The 25,995-nt window shown below is 44.6% G+C and overlaps 1 protein-coding gene across 1 annotated transcript in view; it reads left to right on the top strand.

Moving 5' to 3' along the window:
- Positions 1–25,316, top strand: part of LOC124625327 (dehydrogenase/reductase SDR family member 11-like) — a 132,039-nt gene extending 106,723 nt beyond the window's left edge. The window contains exons 5-6 of the mRNA XM_047149161.1: positions 10,786–10,932; positions 25,095–25,316. Coding sequence (XP_047005117.1) covers positions 10,786–10,932; positions 25,095–25,136 — 189 coding nt within the window. The 3' untranslated portion in view covers positions 25,137–25,316. The remainder of the gene's footprint in view (positions 1–10,785; positions 10,933–25,094) is intronic.
- Positions 25,317–25,995: the final 679 nt, after the last annotated feature.

The raw sequence follows: 25,995 nt of genomic DNA, 5'->3' as shown, positions 1-25,995 counted from the left end.
ACAAACTTACGTTTCTAGCATCTGTAGACTTGAAAAAAGCTTTTGACAATGTTGATTGGAATACTCTCTTTCAAATTCTGAAGGTGGCAGGGCTAAAATATAGGGAGAGAATGGCTATTTACAAATTGTACAAAAAGCAGATGGCAGTTATAAGAGTCGAGGGGTATGAAAGGGAAGTAGTGGTTGGGAAGGGAGTGAGACATGGTTGTAGCCTATCCCCGATGTTATTCAATCTGTATATTCAGCAAGCAATAAAAGAAACAAAAGAAAAGTTCGGAGTAGGTATTAAAATCCATGGAGAAGAAATAAAAACTTTGAGGTTCGCCGATGACATTGTAATTCTGTCGGGGACAGCAAAGGACTTGGAAGAGCAGCTGAACGGAATGGACAGAGCCTTGAAAGGAGGGTACAATATGAACATCAACAAAAGCAAAACGAGGATAATGGAATGTAGTCGAATTAAGTCAGGTGATGCCGAGGGAATTAGATTAGGTAATGAGACGCTTAAAGTAGTAAAGTAGTTTTGCTATTTGGGGAGCAAAATAACTGACAATGGTCGAAGTAGAGAGGATATAAAATGTAGACAGACAATGGCAAGGAAAGCGTTTCTGAAGAAGAGAAATTGTTAACATCGAGTATTGATTTAAGTGTCAGGAAGTCGTTTCTGAAAGTATTTGTATGGAGTGTAGCCATGTATGGAAGTGATACGTGGACGATAAATAGTTTGGACAAAAAGAGAATAGAAGCTTTCGAAATGTGGTGCTATAGAAGAATGCTAGAGATTAGATCACGTAACTAATGAGGAGGTATTGAATAGAATTGGGGAGAAGAGGAGCATGTGGCGCTACTTGAGTAGAAGAAGGGATCGATTGGTAGGACATGTTCTGAGACATCGAGGGATCGCCAATTTAGTATTGGAGGGCAGCATGGAGGGTAAAAATCGTAGAGGGAGACCAAGAGATGAATACACTAAGGAGATTCAGTAGGATGTAGGCTGCAGTAGGTACTGGGAGATGAATGAGCTTGCACAGGATAGAGTAGCATGGAGAGCTGCTTCAAACCAGTCTCAGGACTGAAGACTACAACAACAACAAAGGTGTACATAAAGTTTTTGACTGCGATAAATTTTATATATCTCCCTAATCCTAAATTTTATTTAAGGCCCACTGTTGACCAGCTCTTCGCACACTACTTGTCCCAGACTATTTCTCTACTTTTTCTGTGTTTATTTATTTTGTTGTGATTATCATTGTATTCCAAAGTTTTTATATATTCTGTTTTATTACACGTACATCTTTTCTGCAAAAAGTGTAATTCTTCGAACTTACAGTATAGGTTATGATGTCCTGTTACAGTTCTAATTGAGATGATTTACACAGAATCAGTTTTCACTCTGCCCTGATATGAAACTTCCTGGCAGCCTAAAACGGTATGCCAAACCAGGACTCAAACATGGGACCTTTGCCTTTCACAGACAAGTGTTTTAAGGCAGTGCCTTCTAAGCAGGACAGATGAACACCCGCCCCCTACCTCCTATAGTATTTCTTACACCAGAACGTCGACTCCCGCCCTCAGAACCCAAGACAACTTCTTTGAGGTTTGGAAATTAAGAGAAGAGGTATCTTTTTCTCTTATTTATTTATTTATCAGGTTTCTCGAGACAATGCAAGCCAATACTACTTGCTCAAGGAACACTTTAGCACGTAGTTTACCAAATGCTGATTAGAAAATTTGTAAACAAAGAATTAAGGAATAAAACAAGAAAAAACACAAAATAACACACCAGAGGAGCACAAAATGCGCGAATATGTTTCTGTTTATTTATAAGACTGACTGAAAAGTGGTGTACCAACTGCCTCATTCTACCTTCCTCAGCGACTTAAAAAAATTTCCCACAAATTTTGGCATGCGAACAAATTCGCGATTTTTTTAACATGCAACTCACCGCAAACTACCACGAGCTCCCGCAACTGTTACCCACTCAAAACCCACTAGTCCATCGCTGTAAGTTTTCTCATACCCATTTCAGTTGCCCTACCTCACTCAATCATTCAACCCAAATCATTGTCACTACCTCTTCGCGTCTGTCATTCTATATCACACCAACCGTCCCCTTCATTCTGTCCTACTACTACAATCTCCACTCACTGTCTCTGTCACTATTTTGCTCTCTCTTACTGCTAACATCTCATCCATTTCTTCCCATTTCTGCTATATCTTCTTACTGTCACTATCTCTCTCTCCATCACTGTCGTTGTCATATACTCTGTCTCTCATTATCAGTGGCTCTCACACACTTCCACTTTCTCTTTCTTTATTCCTCCCCTCTTCATTCCTAGCACTGTTCTGTCCTTGTCAACTATGTTCCACTGCCACTGTGTCACTATCTTTCTCTCACCTTCTCTCTCTCTCTCTCTCTCTGACATTGTTTCTCTTGCTCTTTCCATGACAAACACTTTCTACTACTTCCCCGTATTTATTACTTTTATTTCTCATTACCACTGCTGTCGTTTCCTCGCACTCCAAAGGCTACATAGTTCTGCACTTTAATATGCTGTAATGTTCTAGCCATGTGGTTCCAGAAATATTAGTCATGTGGAGTGCAATGCTCTTAATACTCTAATGCAATATGAATACGCTATGTGATCAAAAGTATCCGGACACCTGGCTGAAAGTGACTTACAGGTTCGAGACGCCCTCCATCGGTAGTGCTGGATTTCAATATGGTGTTGGCCCACCCTTAGCCTTGATTACAGCTTCCACTCTCGCAGGTATACGTTCAGTCAGGTTCTGGAAGGTTTCCTGGGGAATTTCAGCCCATTCTTCACGGAATGCTGCACCGAGGAGAGGTATCGATGTAAGTCGGTGAGGCCTGGTACGAAGTCGGCGTTCCAAAACATCCCAAAGGTATTTTATAGGATTCAGGTCAGGACTCTGTGCCGGCCAATCCATTACAGGGATGTTATTGTCATGTAACCACTTCGCCACAGGCCGTGCATTATGAAGGGGTGATCGTGTTGAAAGATGCAATCACCATCTCCGAATTGCTCTTCAACAGTGGGAAGCAAGAAGTTGCTTAAAACATCAGTGTAGGCCTGTGCTGTGATAGTGCCACGCAAAACAACAAGGGGTGCAAGCCCCCTCCATGAAAAACACGACCACACCACACACACACACACACACACACACACACACATACACACACCACAAGCAACCATACAGTTAACACCACCACCTCAGAATTTTACTGTTGGCACTACACACGCTGGCAGATGACGTTCACCGGGGATTCGCCATACCCACACCCTACAATCGGATCGCCACATTGTGTACCGTAATTCGTCACTCCACACAACGTTTTTTCATTGTACAATCGTCCAATGTTTATACTCCTTACACCAAGCGAGGCGTCGTTTGGCATTTACCAGTGTGATGTGTGGCACATGAGCAGCCGCTCGACCATGAAATCCGAGTTTTCTCAACTCCCGCCTAGCTGTCATAGTACTTGCAGTGGATCCTGATGCAATTTGGAATTCCTGTGTGATGATCTGGACAGATGTCTGCCTATTACATATTACGAAACTCTTCAAATGTAGGTGGTCTCTGTCAGTCAACAGACGAGGTCGGCCATTACGCTTTTGTGCTGTAGGTGTCATTTCACGTTTCCACTCCACTATCACATCGGAAACAGTGGACCCAGAGATGTTTAGGAGTGTGGAAATCTCGCGTACAGACGTATGACACAAGTAACACCCAGTCACCTGACCATATTCGAAGATCGTGAGTTCCGTGGAGTGCCCCATTCTGTTCTCTCACGATTTCTAATATCTACTGAGGTCGCAGTAAGTGGTAACACAATGCACCTAATATGAAAAACGTATGTTTTTAGGGGTGTTCGGATACTTTTGATCACATAGTGTATGTACGTAGACAGGACGACTCTTTTGATGGCTCAAATGACTCTGAGCACTATGGGACTTAACATCTGTGGTCATCCGTCCCCTAGAACTTAGAACTACTTATACCTAACTAACCTAAGGACATCACACACATCCATGCCCGAGGCAGGATTCGAACCCGAGACCGTAGCGGACTCTTTTGAATATCTTACTGTAAGCTTCTTCTCACTCAACGTACAAAAGCACGAGTACTATCGCAAACCTAAATGCTTTTGAAAATTGCTGAGGGCGGTAGAATGAGGGAACTGGTACCTCACTTTTCCGTCAGAGCCTTTTAAATAAAGAAGAACATGGACATAAATGTTTTCTGGGTCTGGTATCGCATCATATTGTCGCCCCGGTTGTAGCGACCGTCTTCTGGGTCTACTGCTGACCAGACGAATGCCGAAACGTTGGTTTTTTTTTTTCCTTCCAGCAGTGGTTTTATACAATATGACGCGGTACCATACCCAGAAAACTTTTATGTCGACTGACTCTGACCGCGGAAACCTACGCAATTATAAAGGAGAAACATATTCGCATTTTTTGTCCTCCGATAGATCCATTTTCCTGCTGGAAAAGATAGAGGGATGTAACTCATTTGAAAATAAATGTATTGTTCAGAAAAAAGTAGAGAATTCACTTACGTGTAACTGAGATAATGCAAATTTATTTTTATACTTACAAATTTTATACAATCAAAAGAATTTTTCATGTACTCAGTACACAACATAGAATCTCCAGATGATATCAGAGACACTTTACAGCGTATTTCTCCGTGGCATGTCACTTTAGAAACTACGTATGTGCCTCACTCCGGCCTTGTAAGTGCGCATTTTATGTGTACAAATAGGATAATTCTGAATCTCTGTAACTTATAATCGGATAAGGGTATCAAGAAAATTATCAAAGTGGTTCCAGATGCGAATGTTACGAATATATTGTAAGAAATTTTTCCGTTTTCTGCGTATAATGTCTTAGGATCCTCCCCTTGGTTTTGGTCCGCCGCTGACGGTGAAAATATAGTAAAAAACCATTTTTGCTGGGTTCTGCGAGGAAACGCCTATTAACTAATGGTGCCTCCGTAAGTCCCATCAAGCCTTCCGTGGACCACGTCAAATGCAAAAAGAACCAACCGAGTTATTCCATTAGTCTAAGCAGGAAGAAATGAGTAATATTTGTACTTTGACTCTGTACTGTACGACAGTGGCTCTAAGATGACGCTTCTGTTGGGTATACAAGCGGTACCTGGCCCAAGGGCATATACATAACGCATGAATTTACTTTTCTATCACTCAACAGAATCCGAGGTATGTGCCCAGGAGGAAGCATCCTATAAAAGAATGCGTTAGTTGGCGCATGCTGTCGTATGCGTAAAGGATGCTTCACATACATCAGTGGTGCGACAGTGCTGTGACCGATCCGTGGTTGCACCGGCCGTGATTCCGCACTGACGCCTGTTCACAGTGGTCAGTGTCTCTTCCGGCGGGTGGCATGACGTCCGGGACGGCAAAGTTCTCGGACGACGATCTCATGCTGATGGCTGTGATTTGGGATGAAGAAGAGGAAAAATAAGTGGAAAAACGGAATTGGGTTCATCAGACGAGGAGAACAGAGAAACAGAAGGGGAATTTGGCACTCTGTGCAGTGAACTTAAGTACAATGGAACAAATTTCTGTGCATATTTCAGAATGTCAGAAAAATTCATTCAATTTATTGTCGATCAGTTGGAGGTTCTTCTTATAAAATGAAAGGCCACCTGGAGGACAGTAATCACGTCAAGAGAACGGCTCGCCGTTTGCTTGTTGTTGGTTGGTATACAGATTGCCACACTTGTCGCATGCGAGTCCTCATCCAGATTCAAACAAAATTTTATGTAGCAAAATCAGATCGGGTGCGTTTTGAAAACCCGTGTATGAAAACGAGAAGCTGGCAACTCACATCGGCAGCACATCGGAATGTACAGAGGAATGTGCATCACCTCCCACTACTGTACCAGCCATCGTAACCCATTGAGTGAGCTGCTGGAGTATCAAACCCTCATCCACCATGGAGCAACCGCTCGAATCATTGTCAGGTTCCTTTTTCATTTCGTAGAAGTCCATTCCCTGTTTCTCGCCGGTTATAAGCGAGACATCATTTTGGCAGCTGACAATAGCCTACCACAAGACATGGGATCTATTAGACTGCATGGATGTGTCTACTAACCGCGCAGCGTACCACCGTAACTGCTCCTCTCAACTTCATGTAGGCCGGCTCCCCGACGGAGTATACAAAGATGAATACGCCGATATGTTTCTGGTGCTGGATGTATCCGACAACCAAGCTGCTGCTGGTCGTGCGTATGCTGTATGGTACCTTCAAAGGGGCCACTCCGATGAGGAAGTTTTCATCGTCTGGAGCAACGCTATCGGGAAGCCGGTAATCTTCGTCCACAATTAATGGCCAAAGGTCGTCCAATGACTTGATGCACTCCACAAACAGAGGACACTATTCTTGAAACCGTTCATTTGTCACCTTGGTGAATTACCTGTGATATTTCTTAACCTGTGATATTGCCAGGCAGTTCCAGATATCTCATAGACTTGCTGTTGAAGTGTTACACTATGAAGAACTGCATCACCATCGTTAACGTTACCTCAGCACCAGCATCTGGAAGACCTCATTCCAGGAGTACAGTATTGTGAATGGCTTTTGTACCAAGTGGATGACAACGAAATTTTTATAAATAACGTTAGTATTTTCAACCTTCACAACCGCCATTATTGGTCGGAATACAACACACACGTCGTCCGTGAACGTGGTTTTTGCCAAATAACTTCAGTGCGCCTATGTAGCTTACTTCTCTTTCCAATACTTCGCCTGATCCATTAGAAAACGTTCCACATGGCGTTCGGCGACAGCTATGCTTTTAGCATGATGGTACGACTCCACATTTTGGAACGAACTTGTGCAACTATTTAGATGAAGCGTTTCCAAGAAAATGGATTGGTCGTGGAGGTCCAATATTCTGCCCTCCCGGACCATAATACACTAGATTTTTACTGTTCGGGACACTTAAGGAATCAAATTTATGGTACCCCAGGCATCGATGTACGCGACCTAAAAGCTCGCGTACATGACGCTTCGGCAATGGTGGATGCAGGTGTTATGCGTAGGGCCCAGCAAAGTATGTTTCACCGAGGGGTGAAGTGCTTGCAAATGCAACGTGGTCTCTTTGAACATCTTCTTTAAAGTGAACGTTTCTCAAACGTGGTCGTACCGACTGTGTGAAAATAAACCTGGACATCCGACATATAGAATGGAATTTTTGTGCGTAGCATAATGTGTAACGTAGTGTAGCCTATCTTTTGTGTTTGTTGTACCTCATTGGATACAGGCGATTTTACTATGTCGACATTTATTTTCTGTTGGCTGTATTTGTGTCTTCGGTGGTCACTTAAGTCTGTAAGAAATCCATGTTATACCTTAATTTTTAAATAAAGGTAACAGTAATAGAAAGAAATACACAAGATACCGTAATGTGGAGGAGTAAATTGGATGTAATCGGATACTTTAAATGAAAAAAATTGTATAGCAGGCGCGACTCGAACGTCGGTGATCCGCATATCCTTTTCCCACGGCACTGCTGCGTGTCACTGAGCTAATGGGACACATGCGGTACAGTGCAGAGTTCATTGCTACTTCTTATTGGCCACGCTGCAAACAGTTACAGCATTTCTATTAAATCTACTGATGAGACTAGGTTTTGCTAGATACACTTTTGTCTTGAACCGCGTGCCGACTGCAAAGTGTGGCATTTTTTCTTCACCCTGTATAAAAGAAGCACTTTGATAGTTTATTGTTAAGTAAATAAATGAAATGAACATTCATCATTATTCGCTTCTGTTGTATAGTGTTGGGTGTTTTCTTCTGTTTCGCGTGATACTGATTCATTACCTCTAATACTACCTACGAAATCTTCGTTCGTTATGACCCTACCGTCTACCCTTTTCACATATTTGGCCAGTGGAGATGCGCTAAACACGGTTTCCTTTACGTATTGTGTGGGGCATAGTACGGTTCAGAAGATTATACGAGAAACCTGCAAGGTTGTAACAGATTGATGCCCAGTCTGATACAACAAATGTAGTAGAAGATCGGTAAGGGTGGTATTTTTCCTAACTTCGTAGTAGCTTTGGATGAGAATCAATTTTCTGTTCAGACTCCTTAGAACACTGGAACACAATTCTTTAATTACACAAAGACTGTCTCCATAACTTGCCTCTTGTAGACAGTGACAACTGATGTCAGGGCATATGGAAAGAAGATGTTACAACTATAGCAAACAGTCTGAACGAATAAAATTTTACCTAACCGGTTGTATTTATTCAAGTAAAATCAGAAATAGGCGCGTAAGTTCAAAATGGTTCAAATGGCTCTGAGCACTATAGGACTTAACATCTGAGGCCATCAGTTCCCTAGACTTAGAACTACTTAAACCTAACTAACCTAAGGACATCACACACATCCATGCCCGAGGCAGGATTCGAACCTGCGACTGTAGCAGCAGCGTGGTGCTGGACTGAAGCGCCTAGAACCGCTCGGCCACAGCGGCAGGCGACGCGTAAGTACTTAGCTGTTTTTATTTCTGATTCAATTTTTTCCAGAGTGCATTGTTGAGCTGTTTGTCCATGTATTTGGGATTGGAGATATCGTACAAAACATGATAGTGGCACACAAATTCAATAACTTTTTCGTCATTCTTCTTTCTGATGATAAACTACAGTACTACGAAATAACAACCTGATCATGCAGTGGCCATGAAGTGAGAAAATATCGGCTACAAGAAATATGACGACCAAGGGAAAGCATCGACGGGGACCACCGTCTGCACTGTTAAGGTCACGCCACGGGCGAGGTTTTTTCCTTTATTGTATTTGAATTCCCCATAGGGGCAGGCTGGCAGCAGCATATGCATTGCAGTTCAGCGGACAGACATAGAACAAACATTAGAAGACATTTTAAAATAACAAAGGAGAATACATGGTGAACATAGATATAAAAAAGGGGGGAACATCATGGAAGACAATAGACAAAATAGGGGCGACTGTAAAATGGAGATAAAAAAACGTAAAAAAGTAACGCACACAAAAAACCATACACTGGGACAATTAAAGAACACAAGGCACAGTATGACCGGAGCATAAACGTATCGACGAATGGCATAGCACATAATATAAACTGACAGTAACACTAGGTACAAGGCCAGCACAGAATTAAAATCACACCTTTCAATGCACAGGAGAAACAGCATGAAACACAGCACTGATGTGGCACACTGACGATGATCAAAATGAAGGATCTGCCAGGCGCAAGGAGATGAGGGAGAATGGAAGAAGGGGCGGAGGGGAAAAGAGTGGGTAGATGGGTGGGGAGGGGCGTGCCGAAGAGGGTCAGGTAGGGAGGTATGTGGGAGGGAACAAGGCAGGGATGGGGTGCAGGGTCTCAGGAGGGAAGGAGGAAAATCTGCTCTAGGAGAAGGAGGGGAGAGGAAAAAGGGGCCCTGGTGAGGGGGAGAACAAGGCCAGGTTATAGTTGGAAAGAAGGGTATATGTCAAGGCGAAGTTCATCATCCAGTCATCCAGGAGGGGGAGGCGCTGTAAATTGCCATGATGAAGGAGACGGAGGGTGCAGAGGTGGAGAGAGGGAGGGATACAGCGATAGAGGCACAGCAACAGGTGGGGGGTGGAGAGGAAGGAGGAAACCAGAGGGTGGGGATGATCAAGCCTGTGGACAATGTAAAGGATGTGGAGATGTTGGAGGAACAGGAGGATGTGGGGGAAGGGGATGAGTTCATACAGGACCTGTGTGGGGGAAGGAAGGCGGATACGGAAGGCAAGGTGGAGCACATGGCGTTCAAGGATTTGGAGGGCTGTGTAAAAGCGGGTGAGTGTGGAGATTCAGGCAACGCTGGCATAACAGAGGATAGGACGGATGAGGGATTTGTAGGTGTGGAGGATGGTGGAAGGATGCAATCCCCATGTCCAGCCAGACAGGAGTTTCAGAAGGTGGAGGTGGGAATGGGCTTTCTGCTGGATGGTCTGGAGGTGAGGGGTCCAGGTGAGGTGACGGTCGAGGGTGAGGCCAAGGCATCTCAGGGTGCCATGGGCGAGTGTGAACACCGCCCTTTATATTCCCAGAGCAGTACTTTCACTTACCTCGGTGGTATGATGGGCCGGTCACGACACGAGCGACTCATGTGTATGAAGTGGAATTTAGAGGAAAATGAACATTGCACTTGTGTGACTGCACACAGCGTCGCCACTGATTTGATAGGAGGGCTGCAGAAGTATCGTTACAACTTTGTGAAACAGACTGAGGCTGCTCCTTGTGACGTCACAGGGCAGACAGAGTGGGTGCACGCCTGCTCGCTGTTCAGCTTGGAGACTGGCTTTACAGACCCAGGGATTTCATTGGACCTGGGGATTTCACTGTGCGACAGAACCAGAAACACGTATCTAAGAACAAACGTACCAAAAGTTAATTACGTAACTTCATTTTTTGGGGTGATGGTAACAACTTTATTTGTTCAGTATCGCCATTTAATGGATTTCCATACTTGATACCGTTTCTCCCAAAGGCGTCTTCTCCTGCATGTAAAGTGGTCTTTGGATGTTTAACATTCTTAATGTTGACCTCTATGCTGTCATCAGTTCGAGAGCGGGTGACAACCAAGCAGTGGGTGGCTGTAATTATTTGTGAATATATAAGGTTCCCTGTGCAACAGATTTAAAGCGCGGGGAACCATTGGACGTGCCTCATACTATACCATTTAAGGCCCTCTGAAAATTCTTGTCTTTTTCAGCAATTATCTCCGGGAGCAGTAATGACGGAAATTTGGGACTATCAGACGAAATTTTCGAAAGAAGTAGCCATGGCGATGCCGCACATGCAACCAGAGGACGTGGCAGCGGCCGTGGTGTACATGCTGTCCCAGCACCCACGTGTTCAGGTGAGTTAGCAACCAACGAGTTGTAGTAGTCAGCGTACATTCATGTTTAAACTGGATGAAGGTGGGACACAAATGGGATAATTTTTATTAAAAATTAAATTGTGTGTGACTCAGTCCAGGAGTCCGCGGTGAGACCAACACATGCTCCACATGGATGGCGGGCAGTAACTAGTAGCGCGTGTTGGTCTCACCGCGGACTTCTAGACTGAGCTACGATCAAGTGATTTCATCAGAGTGTACGGGCCTGAAAATGGCGTTGACGCAACGTCAAAACTAGTAGCGAAGTAAATATAAATCTTAAGTACAGCTGGAGGAATTTCATTTTTAATAAAAATTTGTAGTAGTTGTTGTTTTTTTTTTTCAGCGTTTTTCAGCCCTCTTCGTCTTTGGATAGCTCCTGACGATCCCTTGGTGCCTCAGGAAGTATATCAACTGACCTCTTCCTTTAATCAAATTGTGCCATAAAATTCTTTTTTTCACTGAAAAGTTGCAGTACTTTCTCGTTTGTAATCCGATCTACCGAGTAAATCTTCAGCATTCTCCTGTGTCGCAACTTTTCAAAACATTTTTGAACTCCAGCCAGCCAGGTTGACAGAAATTCATGGAAGGACTAGGCCTCAGATTATGAAATCATTCATTATTTGCCAAATGTTTCACATTTATTAAACATTTAAGAAAACCAACCGTAGTAAAACACAATTGAATAATCTTTCAGAAATCAGTAGTTCTTAAATCAACAGCGCAATGCTTTAAATTCAAAGGAGCACAATGGGTTAACCAATTTAAAAACAATAGCAATATGTTTGAACAAATATGACTTCTTAGATATCCCAAGCTAACACAATGGTTTTAAATTACAGACCCGAGATTTAACACGGTCCTTTGTGAGAGCTGAGAAATGTAAGCAAATATAAGGGGCAGCAAACGGTCCGGCTGACATAGAAAAACTTGATACAGAGAGGAAACGTCATCACAAGGGATTCAAGCCCAAAGACAAAAATACGCGAACTCTCAAATGATTTAGGCACACGCAAACCAGTGAAGACAAGACTTGACTTAAGTAGCAGTCGCCGTGCCGTAGAGCAGCTTTACAAAAGGTAACGGCAAGAGCGAATGCCAAATGCTTCACAAAAGGTAACGGCAAGAGCGAATGCCAAATGCTTCACAAAAGGTAACGGCAAGAGCGAATGCCAAATGCCGGCCCGTGAGCTCATAGGCAGGGCCAGTTGTATTCATAGACTGCAGCAACAGTAGCTGAACCATCATGCAACAGCGTGGCGCTCCTAAAGTAACCTTTATGCGTCAAGAAGATGGCTAGAAACACTAACCGGTCAATTATTACGAAATCACCCTTTCAGCAAATAACTGCCTGAACAAGCAATCCACAATAATTTACAACAACAGCTGGCTAACGGCAATTAACAGAATAAATTAAGAATTTCTGCAACAGTACAATTTAAATACTGACGAGGGCCAACGATAAGTATATCAATATAACCAGGCTACAAAAATAGTTTAAGTAGATCTTAAATAAAAATTTCGTCCTTCCCTAGTGGGTTGAAATTCTGGTCCATTAATAATATTACGGTCAGATACTAGTACAAGATGGCCAGCATATCCAATCAACCGCCAAGAACCAGGTAAGAAATCTCGCCTTACAGCAAGCAATGGAGCCAACAAAGAAAATTTCACAACCTTCCGGTAGCACGCCCAGTATACTAATAGATCTGGCCAGATCAGAATCTACGAGGGCAGTTCAATAAGTAATGCAACACTTTTTTTTTCTCGGCTAATTTTGGTTGAAAAAACCGGAAATTTCTTGTGGAATATTTTCAAACATTCCCGCTTCGTCTCGTTTAGTTTCATTGACTTCCGACAGGTGACAGCGCTGTACGGAGCTGTTAAAATGGTGTCTGTAACGGATGTGCGTTGCAAACAACGGGCAGTGATCGAGTTCTTTTGGCGGAAAACAAGGGCATCTCAGATATTCATAGGCGCTTGCAGAATGTCTACGGTGATCTGGCAGTGGACAAAAGCACGGTGAGTCGTTGGGCAAAGCGTGTGTCATCATCGCCGCAAGGTCAAGCAAGACTGTCTGATCTCCCACGTGCGAGCGGCCGTGCACAGCTGTGACTCCTGCAATGGCGGAGCGTGCGAACACACTCGTTCGAGATGATCGACGGATCACCATCAAACAACTCAGTGCTCAACTTGACATCTCTGTTGGTAGTGCTGTCACAATTGTTCACCAGTTGGGATATTCAAAGGTTTGTTCCCGCTGGGTCCCTCGTTGTCTAACTGAACACCATAAAGAGCAAAGGAGAACCATCTGTGCGGAATTGCTTGCTCGTCAGGTGGCTGAGGGTGACAATTTCTTGTCAAAGATTGTTACAGGCGATGAAACATGGGTTCATCACTTCGAACCTGAAACAAAACGGCAACCAATGGAGTGGCGCCACACCCACTCCCCTACCAAGGAAAAGTTTAAAGCCATACCCTCAGCCGGTAAAGTCATGGTTACAGTCTTCTGGGACGCTGAAGGGGTTATTCTGTTCGATGTCCTTCCCCATGGTCAAACGATCAACTCTGAAGTGTATTGTGCTACTCTTCAGAAATTGAAGAAACGACTTCAGCGTGTTCGTAGGCACAAAAATCTGAACGAACTTCTCCTTCTTCATGACAACGCAAGACCTCACACAAGTCTTCGTACCCGAGAGGAGCTCACAAAACTTCAGTGGACTGTTCTTCCTCATGCACCCTACAGCCCCGATCTCGCACCGTCGGATTTCCATATGTTTGGCCCAATGAAGGACGCAATCCGTGGGAGGCACTACGCGAATGATGAAGAAGTTATTGATGCAGTACGACGTTGGCTCCGACATCGACCAGTGGAATGGTACCGTGCAGGCATACAGCCCCTCATTTCAAGGTGGCGTAAGGCCGTAGCATTGAATGGAGATTACGTTGAAAAATAGTGTTGTGTAGCTAAAAGATTGGGGAATAACCTGGTGTATTTCAATGCTGAATAAAACAACCCCTGTTTCAGAAAAAAAATGTGTTGCATTACTTATTGAACAGCCCTCGTAAAACATAATTTAAAAACCACGTCAATCATTTATGTTCATGACAGCACCAGTAGCATCCGCGACCACCGTCACATTCCCCCGCTTGCACAGACGGTAGGAGTGATAATGTTAAGGATCATTTGGCAAGGAGAAGCACTATAAATGGTAAACGTTCGCCATGGCGAAACACAATCGACACACCCGGGGATCACAACTAAGTTACTTTTCAGAAAAACAACACAGGGCGCTCACCGAACACCGAGGTGGACAGGCTCAAACAGTTTCTATAAGCGAGAGAGACCACACTATCAGCGGAATCAAGTTTCCATGAAAACCAAAATTCGCAAATCAGGGAAGAAACACATACGACAGGGCAGTAACAACAGAGACTGCTAACGTCGCCAAACTTGATCACACAACACGGCTCGACAACACTAAAGAGGTGCCCTTTCAGCGCTCCGGAATCAGCTAATGATATTCAAAATCGTTCCCACTTGTACGGTTCCCTCAGAGCGAATCGGTCAAGACAGAGACCACCGTCGCGTGACAACACACGTTTTCTCCAGCCGACTTCCGTCCTCCTCGCTCCTGGTGACTGTCCGTTCCGCACTCCCTTGCCTCGCAAATCTTTTAAACTGGAAGAGGCAGCGCAAGAGCGCCGCCCCGCGACCAGAGGGAAAATGAACCAGAGATTGGATGTTGAGACCTTAATCGATACGATCCGACACTCTCAACTAAACCCAGAAACCCCTCTCCCTTTTTATTCCAATAACATGGCGCGTAAGGGACGACAAGGAGCCCTACCTCGCTTCCTTGATCTGGCTGACGTGCACCCTCAAGGTTTTACCTGTGGCAAGACTGTAGATCAAAACGTTAACTGAACTCAGGATCCTAAGAATTCGACAAGGCCACACAAAATGCCGAGTGTGCTTCCTAGATATACACGCATCCCTGTCGCAACCGGCTCTGAAGTTAGGGACAAAAACTCTGTCCCCAGCTTTAGCACGAAACGGCTGCCTCTCTTTGGCAGCGGTGAGCAAGTTCTATATTTCTCCTAGCCTTATTTTAATTCCGTGTATGCTCTCGGAAGCTACATTCTGAGGCAAAAGATAACAAGAGCACAACATCCACAAGTTGCCTAGAGGGAAATACAGGGGGTAGGCAAACATTAAGGTGACGGCGGTTGCCTTCAGCGCTTCGTGCTAAGAATTTAAAGCGGAATTAATCCAAGGGAGAGAGCCGTCCCACTTGGTCAGAGACCTGGCATGCTAGTTGATGAGAGTGGCCTTGAGGTTTCTGTTCACCCTTTCGGCGAAAAATGGCTGAGGGTAATAGGGGGTAGTAGTGAAATGCTTCATGGCGTAACTAAAGCAAAAACGTTTAAAACCTTCGACACAGAGGTCGCTGCCTTGTTATTCACCAGGTAGTTTTGCGGCCCGAATATGGGAAAGATCTCTTAGATGTGGATCACAACGTGCACAGTAACCCCACTACTAGCGACAAACCAAACGAAACGGGACAAGCCGAACAAAACGGAAAAAAGGCACCTACTACAACCAGTGCATAACGATTAACACTGAGGAAGAGGCCCCACGTAATCCATAAACAATTTATCCACAGGTTGTTGCTCTTGATTGGACTGCAAAAGTTCCTTGCGTGAGTTGCGTTTGCGTTTTCCCATCTTACACAGTTCGCACTCCCCCACTAGTCGGAGGATATTCTTATATAATGACTCCCATCTACATGTTGCCGCACCTTAACGATGGTCTTGTCAAGCTCCAAATGTCCCCCAAGCAAGGAAACATGAAAGTGACAAAAAATGGAAGGAACAAGCTCCATAGTCAAACAAATTCTAACATCAATGGATCTCCCGACCTCCCTACTTACTATGCCCTGTTTCAACAGATAACCGAGTACCTGTTCTCCGAAAACAGCCATTCTCTTAAGAGTCCCAAAAGCAGATTTTTGCCTTGTTTGGACTTAAAGTAGGTGAAAAACTCCGTTACCTCGGCCAAGACACCAAATCAGGAGTCACGGACGAGGAGTGGCACCGTCCTACTCCCTCGGCGCCTTCCTCAGACATTTGACGGAACAGCCTTGGGTTCGCTACTGTCACCAGCCATAGGTAACTTCTTCAGGGAGGATTTCGAAGAACGAGCGTTGAACAGTCCTCCCTTACGTCCATCCTGTTTCTTCAGGTATGTTGACGATACATTTTTAATCTGGCCACGTGGCACTGAGGCACTGCAGCAGTTTGTTTATCATTTGAATGGTATACACCAGAACATAAGATTTACAGTGGAGGTGGAGATGGATGGAAAGTTACTCTTCTTAGATGTGCTGGTGGAGCGAAAATCAGATGGACGTCTTGGAAATTCTGTGTACAGAAAACCGACGCGTACAGATTTATATCTACACGCAAACCCACATAGTTTTCACCACCAAGCTCAGAAGAGAGCTGTGCTGAATACCTTGGTACACAGAGCAAGGGCTATTTCGGACGACGGTATTAAAAAAAATGGATACTCTGATCATGATATCAGATCTACTCTGGCGAAGAAACCAAGGAATGATGCTGTTCGAACAGATGAAGAGGACCAACACATAGCGCGGCTACCATTCTGCGGTGCAATGACCAGCAAGATCGGCAGAGTCGCCGATCGGAGTGGCCGAGCGGTTCTAGGCGCTACAGTCTGGAACCGCGAGACCGCTACTGTTACAGGTTCGAATCCTGCCTCAGGCATGGCTGTGTGTGATGTCCTTAGGTTGGTTAGGTTTAAGTAGTTCTAAGTTCTCGGGGACTTGTGACCTCAGCAGTTGAGTCCCATAGTGCTCAGAGCCATTTGAACCATTTTTTTCTGTAGAGTCCGGAGCCGGCAGGGAATCAGCCCAGTCTTCCGGCCACCAGGAGGTTTAAGGAAATGTTGCGACCCGGCCTGAGAGTACCAGGAAGTTACAGAATTCCTTGCGAGTGTGGGAAAAATTATGTGGGCCAGTCTATAGGAATTGTTGCCGATCGCTGTGTGGAACATCAGAGTCACCTGAAATACAGGTATACTGAAAAATCAGCGGAGGCTGAGCACAGTTTGTTAAATAAACACAAGATTTTATTCGATGAAACAAGAATACTTGCTCATGCTTCGAAGTATTGGAACTTTGCCATCAGGAAAGCAGTTGAAATTAGACTTTGTGAAAATAATTTCAACAGAGACTCCGCTTGTGCACTCAACAATGCATGGAAGCGCGCAGTTGATAAAGAGCACAGAGAGCGACTCCATACATTCCTCACAGTTCTCCGCCTCTTGCGATGGATGGCGCTGCAAGCAACGCTGGATAAAGCGCGCATACAAAATCTATGGACATAGAGGCCGCCAACTCCGCACGCGCTGTTTTCATCCAGCCAATGATAAGCCGTCCTCCAGCCAATGATAAGCCGTCCATTGCTTATAAAAGTGGAAGCCTCACCGGTCCACGACTCAACTTTCGTCCTCCCCTGCCACTTCCTGTGTCCTTTCCTTTAGGCACCCTCCCTCCCTTCCTTTTCCTTTTCCCCCGTCCCCTCCCTCCCCCCTCTTCCCCGGGCTTCCCCTCCCCCTTCCTCCCTTCCTCCTGTCTCCTCTGCGCAAGGCATCTGCTCTCCCCTCTCCCTCTCCCACCCCCCCTCCCCTCTCTTGGCAGGCCCCCGGACTCGTACACGGTTAGTGAACATTCACGCGACGGAGATCAACACCTCGTGTTCTGTGTGTGCCGTCGTTTTGTGCTTAAGTGGTTCAGTGTTATTCGTTTTGAGCACCTACGTTCATGTGTGACAATTTTTGTTTCTGTCTGTGTCCAAGTGTCTGAACAATTTTATCTTTACGCCTGTGAACGGCACCTTGTATTTTAAAAAGTGTTAGTCTCCGTTTACATGTCCACCATCTTTTTTCTCCAATTGTCTTCATTGCATATTTGTGTTTCTCTGTGGCCAAAAAAAATAAAGAAAAAAAACAGGCCACGACAGTCAGTTTTGCCCCTGACGAAGATGACAGAGGTAGTCAGCGAAAGCTGGGGATTTTATCCAAATTTGACGCGGCAAGTAAACCGAGAGCTTTTTATGCTTATGACTAAGTGCGTCGGCCACCTGATTGTCAGACCCCTTAATCAAAAATGGTTCAAATGGCTCTGAGCACTATGGGACTTAACATCTTAGGTCATCAGTCCCCTAGAACTTAGAACTACTTAAGCCTAACTAACCTAAGAACATCACAAGCATCCATGCCCATGGCAGGATTCGAAACTGCGACCGTAGCAGTTCCGGACTGAAGCGCCTAGAACCGCACGGTCACCGCGGCCGGCAGACCCCTTAATCCTCCGAACTCTGAAGCGGAATGACGATATCAGTACCGTCCATCTGACGATCCTACCGGTCTTTCTAGGTCGCGCTAAGGCCCAGCTTAAGACTGGGTTGTCCCCCTCCAAACCAAACTCCTTGTTCTCAAGATAAAGTTTAAATGTCTCGGGGTGGAAGAGAACGGCAAAGGCCTCACACTGGCAAACGGAATACTTTAACTCAGAGCCAGTTAGACTCGAGGTTTAAGCGATGGGACGCCTTTCCCCGAAACATTCCTGCAAGAGCGCGCCTGTGATGCCATCTTCAGACGCGTCAGTCTGAACAACGAAGCCTTTCTCAAAGTCCGGTGTGATCAAGATTGCAAGACCAATCAAGGTAGTTTTAATAGCCTCAAAAGCAGCTTGTTGGCCCTCCCCCAAACAAAAGAGATTCCCTTTTTACGAAAATTATTAAGAGAGGCAGAGAGCTGAGCAAAATTAGGAACGAAGTTCCTAAAATAACTGTCCATGCCGATAAATCTACACTCCTGGAAATTGAAATAAGAACACCGTGAATTCATTGTCCCAGGAAGGGGAAACTTTATTGACACCTTCCTGGGGTCAGATACATCACATGATCACACTGACAGAACCACAGGCACATAGACACAGGCAACAGAGCATGCACAATGTCAGCACTAGTACAGTGTATATCCACCTTTCGCAGCAATGCAGGCTGCTATTCTCCCATGGAGACGATCGTAGAGATGCTGGATGTAGTCCTGTGGAACGGCTTGCCATGCCATTTCCACCTGGCGCCTCAGTTGGACCAGCGTTCGTGCTGGACGTGCAGACCGCGTGAGACGACGCTTCATCCAGTCCCAAACATGCTCAATGGGGGACAGATCCGGAGATCTTGCTGGCCAGGGTAGTTGACTTACACCTTCTAGAGCACGTTGGGTGGCACGGGATACATGCGGACGTGCATTGTCCTGTTGGAACAGCAAGTTCCCTTGCCGGTCTAGGAATGGTAGAACGATGGGTTCGATGACGGTTTGGATGTACCGTGCACTATTCAGTGTCACCTCGACGATCACCAGTGGTGTACGGCCAGTGTAGGAGATCGCTTCCCACACCATGATGCCGGGTGTTGGCCCTGTGTGCCTCGGTCGTATGCAGTCCTGATTGCGGCGCTCACCTGCACGGCGCCAAACACGCATACGACCATCATTGGCACCAAGGCAGAAGCGACTCTCATCGCTGAAGACGACACGTCTCCATTCGTCCCTCCATTCACGCCTGTCGCGACACCACTGGAGGCGGGCTGCACGATGTGGGGCGTGAGTGGAAGACGGCCTAACGGTGTGCGGGACCGTAGCCCAGCTTCATGGAGACGGTTGCGAATGGTCCTCACCGATACCCCAGGAGCAACAGTGTCCCTAATTTGCTGGGAAGTGGCGGTGCGGTCCCCTACGGCACTGCGTAGGATCCTACGGTCTTGGCGTGCATCCGTGCGTCGCTGCGGTCCGGTCCCAGGCCGACGGGCACGTGCACCTTCCGCCGACCACTGGCGACAACATCGATGTACTGTGGAGACCTCACGCCCCACGTGTTGAGCAATTCGGCGGTACGTCCACCCGGCCTCCCGCATGCCCACTATACGCCCTCGCTTAAAGTCCGTCAACTGCACATACGGTTCACGTCCACGCTGTCGCGGCATGCTACCAGTGTTAAAGACTGCGATGGAGCTCCGTATGCCACGGCAAACTGGCTGACACTGACGGCGGCGGTGCACAAATGCTGCGCAGCTAGCGCCATTCGACGGCCAACACCGCGGTTCCTGGTGTGTCCGCTGTGCCGTGCGTGTGATCATTGCTTGTACAGCCCTCTCGCAGTGTCCGGAGCAAGTATGGTGGGTCTGACACACCGGTGTCAATGTGTTCTTTTTTCCATTTCTAGGAGTGTAGTTACCTTTTCTTATTCCTTGGGGTGAAGAAAGCGTCGTAAGGGCGAGGTACAATCCTTATCAATTCTAAACCGATCGCTCGACACGAGATCACCCAAGAAAGAACTTTGTCGCCTAGCCAATGTAACCTTAGATGTCGTAAAGATTAATACGGCTACCCAAAGCTGTAACAACAGTGCTTCGAGATGACATAAATGTTTGTCAAATGAACGGCTGTACACAAGATCATAATTAAGGTAGGCCTAGCTATAGACACAGCTGAACTTAAGGTCACCCAGAACATGGTCCAACAACCGAGGCAGCTCAGCGGCCCTGATAGAGAAGCCAAATGGAACCCGACTGAACTCATTCAGATTCCAATCGATGCAAAATGCAGTAACATGCTTAGCATCCTCGGTCAACGGTATCTGGTAATACGCTTGGTTAAGAACGAGTACCGTGAACTAACAAGCCCCAGAAAAATTGTGCAAGTCGAGAAGCGACACAGATTCCAGAATCAAGTTTTCATTAACTGCACTGCAATCGACTACTGGCCTGTAACCCTTTCCTTGCCCCTTAGGGACCAGAAACGTATAGTGACGAGGACGGCCTTCTGTAAGCATCTGATTGACCTCTTGTGACAATATCCTCTTTCGGGAGAGGAGGACAATTGAAACGGAGCTTCTCAATGGAAACCACTTTATATCCACAACATATGTGGCCTGTAATTGAGAAAGTATGACGATGATCTCTCCAGTAGGAAAAGATTCCGAAATAGTCACCCATTAAGATCTGCGGGAGCAAATGCCAGGGTGGAGGTGACCGTGAGGAAAAGACTGAATAACCAACGAAAGGATAGCGTCCTACGAGACGAAGCTTGGAATATCAGAAGAGTGAACGTGGTAAGCAAGCTAGAAATTCTCAAAAGAGAAATGCTAAGGCTCAATCTAGATATAATGGGGATCAGTGAAGTGAAATGGAAGGGAGACAAGGATTTCCCGTCAGACGAGTATTAGCTAACAACAACACATGCGGAAAATAGTATAACGTAAGTACAATCCGTTATGAATAGGAAGGTAGTGCAGAGAGTGGGTTACTGTGAACAGCTCAATGACAGGGTTGTTCTCATCAGAATCGACAGCAAACCAACACAGATAACAATAGTTCAAGTATACATGTCAACGTCACAAGTCGAAGATGAAGACACAGAGAAATTATATGAGAATATTAAACGGGTATCTAGGGAGATTAAAATCTAATAGTAATGCGGGACTGGAATGCTGCTGTAGGGGTAGGATTCCGGGAGAATAAGGGCTTGCTAGTGGAGCCGAGAGAGCAGAACGGCTAACCGAGTTCTCCAGTTAATACCAGCTAGTAATAGCGAATGTATCACAAGAGGAGGAGGTATACTTGGAAACGGCCGGGAGATAATGGAACGTCTAAGTTAGATTACGTTATGGTCAGGCCGAGATTCTGAAATCAGATATTCGATTGTAAGGCGCACCCAGGAGCAGACAGTGACTCAGGTCACAATTTAATTATGATAAAGATTAGGCTGAAGCTTAAGAGATTAGTCAGGCAAAATCAGTAAGCAAGGAAGTATGATAACGAAATTACTAAGAAATGAAGAGATACGTTTGAAGTTCTGAAGGGTATAGGCACTGCGATGAAGAATAACACAGTAGGCAGTACAGCTGAAGCGGAATGGCCATCTATAAAGAGGGCAAGAACAGAAGCTGGAAGGAAAACCGTAGGTACGAGGACAGACTCAGCATATAGGAAAGTCAAAATAACGTTCTGTGAAATTAAAAGCAAGGGTGGTAACATTTAGAGTTCTTAGGTAATTCCTAAATGCATAGGACGCAGCGGGTAGGTGGAAAGTGTACACTGAAGGCCTCTACGAGGGGAAATACTTGTCTGAAGATGTGAGAGGAAGAAACAGTCGACAGGGAAGAAATAGGGCACCAAGTGTTAGAATTTAAAAGAACTTGGAAAGACTTAAGATCAAATCAGGTAGGAGGCATAGGTAACATTCCGTCGGAGTTTCTAAAATCACTGGTGGAAGTGGTAACAAAACGACTACTCACGTTGGTGTGTAGAATATATGAGACTGGCGACGTACCATCAAACTGACGGAATAACATTATCCACAGAATTCCGAAGATAGCAAGAACTGAGAAGTGCAAGAATTACACACAATCAGCTTAACAGCCCATGCATCCAAGGTGGTGACAAGAATAATTTGCAGGAGAAGGAAAAGAAAATTGATGTGTTAGACGACTATCAGTATGGCTTTAGGAAAGGTAAACGCATCACAGAGGCAGTTCTGTCGTTGCGGTTGATGCAAACAACACTCAAGAAAAAGCAAGACACGCTCATAGGATTTTCCAAACTCAAAAAAGCGTTCGTCAATGTAAAATGGTGCAGTATGTTCGAAATTCAGAGAAAAATGGGGATAAACTGCAAGGAAACTCGGGTGGAGTACAATATGTACGAGCCCCAAGAAATAACAATAAGATTGGAAGACCAAGAACGAAAAGCTCGGATTAAAAAAGGTGTAAGAATCTATCTGCGCCTTTCATTCTTACTGTTGAATCTATACATCGAAGAAGCAATGAGGATAAAAAAAGAAAAGTTAAAAAGTGGGATTAAAATTCAGCGTGAAACATCAGTGATAAGATTCCCCGATGAAATCGCTATCCTCAGTGAAACTGAAGGATTGCAGGGTGTGTTGAACTGAATGAACTGTACAATATGTACAGAATGTGGATTGAGAGTAAATCGAAGAAAGTCGAAAGTAACAATAAATAGCGGAAATGAGAAGTACGAGAAATGTAACGTTAATACTGGGGATCACTAAGTAGAGGAAATTAAGGATTTCTGCTACGTAGGCAGCAAAATAACCTATGGCGGACGAAGCAAGGAGGACGTAAAAAGCAGACTAGCTCTGGCGAAAATGACATGCCGGCCAAGAGGAGTCTGCTGGTATCAAACATAGGCCTCAACTTGAGGAAGAAATTTATGAGAATGTGCGTTTGGAGCACAGCATTTGGTAGTGAGACATGGGCTGTTGGTAAACCACAACAGATGAGATTCGAAGTCTTTGAGGTATGGTGCTACAGAACAATGTTGAAAATTACGTGGACTGATAAGGCAATAAATAAGAAGGTTCTCTGCAGAATCGGTGAGGAAAGGACCTTATGTAAGTTACTGACAGAAAGGGACAGAAAGATAGAACATCTGGTAAGGAAACAGGGTATGACTTCCATGGTACGAGTTGGACCAGCTGTAGAGAGTAAAAACTGTAGAGGAAAACAGAGATTGGGGTACATCCATTGCTGCTCTGAGATGAAAATGTAGGACCAACAGAGGAATTTGTTGAAGGTCACATCAAACTAGGCAGAAGATTGATGGCAAAAGAAAAGAAAATTTGTGGCACCGATGGGTGTTAAGGGCTTAGTCATACATTATCTCTGTAACTACAGAACTGCTCTACAATTGACAGAAATTCATGGAACCGCTCGCAGACTATCTCTCGACGGCTCCAGTCTCGAGTGGGAAATGGGAAAAATGAGCAACTACATCTTTCCATGCAAGTTCAGATAACTCTTTCCTTTTAACGACGGTCGTTTCCCCATACGTAGATGCTAGCCTACAGTTTTTTTTACGTCTGGATGAAAAACTTGATGACTGAATGTACATAAAAAGATACTTCCGCAACGCGTCGGTGAAGTCATGACTTCACGAAAATAAGGAGTTACTTGTGTTGCACACTAGCGATATTTTCTGAATCAGTCTTCTTACTTGTCAATAGATCGTTTTCTTCAAGCTATTCCATAGTATTCGAATACAGTATACGTTCCAGATTCCTATTGCTAATTATTGTCAGAAATATGGGTCTGTATTTCAGGAGGTTACTGCTGTTTCCTTTCTTGAACATTGATGTGACCCGTACAACTTTTCAGTCATTAGGTACGGGCTTTCATTTGGCGAGCGATTGTATAAGGATTGCTAAGAAGGACTGTATTTCATCAGCTTACTCCGACAGGAGCCTAACTGGTGTAGAGTCTCGACAGAAAGACTTTATTAAGTGATTTAGGTTTCTTCGCAACATCGAAACGCTTTCAGTAATTTCCTCGTCCAATTATCAGTTTGTCACATTGTTGCTAATTGGAAAAATCATGAACATAACTGTGTTACCATTTCCCAGCAGCTGAATTCCTTAACATTTGCTACTATTATTAGGATATTGTAGTCGTAAGTAGCGGGGGCCACTGCCCATTCTATGCTCCTCTACTTTCTTTAGGAGTACTGGTAGGTCGGTTCTTACAGTACAGGAATCGGGCCTGATCTAATCTTTTCGTTCCATTTACCAAAATAAATTTTCTCTGAGGGTTTCTTTTTGTTTATTGCCTTTAACCATTGCCATCTTTCATATTATTCGTAACGTTGTTGGATCCCCATTGTGAATTCCAGCATGCAGATTATGTTAGCACTGCATCCAGCATTGTAACTAGGTGATGCTCGCTCACTACGTGAAAACAGACACAGCCTAGCGAGTGTACCATTATGCTCGTCAACTCGTAATGAAATATAGTTAGAAATGTCACAATGGTAAGGTGTTTGGTGGGCGGGATCTAGATTTACGAGGAGCAACCGAAAACGTCTCGTCTGCAATACTTGCAGGGCCAGGAATCGTCCTGTGCCTTATTTAACTACCAAATCTGGACTCATACGATTGCGATACCATCTCGATGTGCCACTCTTTTTCTGCCAAAATACAGTGTTTATATTGCCTTTGTCACTTAGGAGCTGAATTTGTTACACATTTTCTTGTGTTGCAGGTTTACGACATCATATTACGGCCTCCTGGATCTGTGTTTTAGCTCACGATGTCACACTTTGGCTGGTTTTTCAGAAGATGGTCATAAGCAGAAGTTATTAAGCTTCTATAAGCAACATGTAAGACTAGTTTTTTGTCTAGACGAGATATGAAAAGAATATTCTCTGTTATATGTAACTCGAAGAAGAAATAAAAGACGGAGAGCCAAGGACATTACAACGAATCACTCCTTACCATTGGTGACTGTATGCTTTGTAAATTACTGAAGGCGTGACGTGTCAGTTACAGCTTTCTACTGTGAGATCCGTGGACGACTCGACGGGCTTCGTAATTGTTACTGGAACAGTACCAAGATTCGAAAAAAGGACGAAACTGTGGAAGGATAATAAGTTTGGATATGAAACTAATCTATTGTTGAATTAGCATTGTTTACGCTCCAAGCAGGTGTAAAGGTATTAACAGCATCAAATAGCAATAATTGAAGAAGTCAAGAGTAATAAACTAGAAGCAATATGACACTCGTCTTTCACTCTGTAAGATGTTCAATTTTCCTACATTTTTCTGCTTCAGTGACAGTAGTAATTTATGTCGACTTGAATTACTTTTTGTCAAGAAACTAAGTGTTAAATATGCGTCAAAATAGTGCTGTGTGGTGGTGTACTGTCATACATCAATGGATACACAAAGTCTTTCCTTTCGTTGTTAGAGCTAGTTTATTTGGATAAAGAAATACGTTACTGTTCTGATAAAACTCCCATACATATATATAATATGGTGACTGCTTGTCTATACTAATAATATCATTTTTACAGGTAATGAAATAGTTTGGTTGAAATTCCTCCGAAGATTCCAGGGTTACAGTCAGTCAGGGTAACTTTTTACTTTTGGGGTATCTTTGTACC

Source organism: Schistocerca americana, chromosome 1 (genome assembly GCF_021461395.2).
Source record: "Schistocerca americana isolate TAMUIC-IGC-003095 chromosome 1, iqSchAmer2.1, whole genome shotgun sequence".
NCBI classification, from domain to species: Eukaryota; Metazoa; Arthropoda; class Insecta; order Orthoptera; family Acrididae; genus Schistocerca; species Schistocerca americana.
Note: the sequence above shows the minus strand (reverse complement) of the source record. Positions and strands in the feature narration are given on the sequence as shown.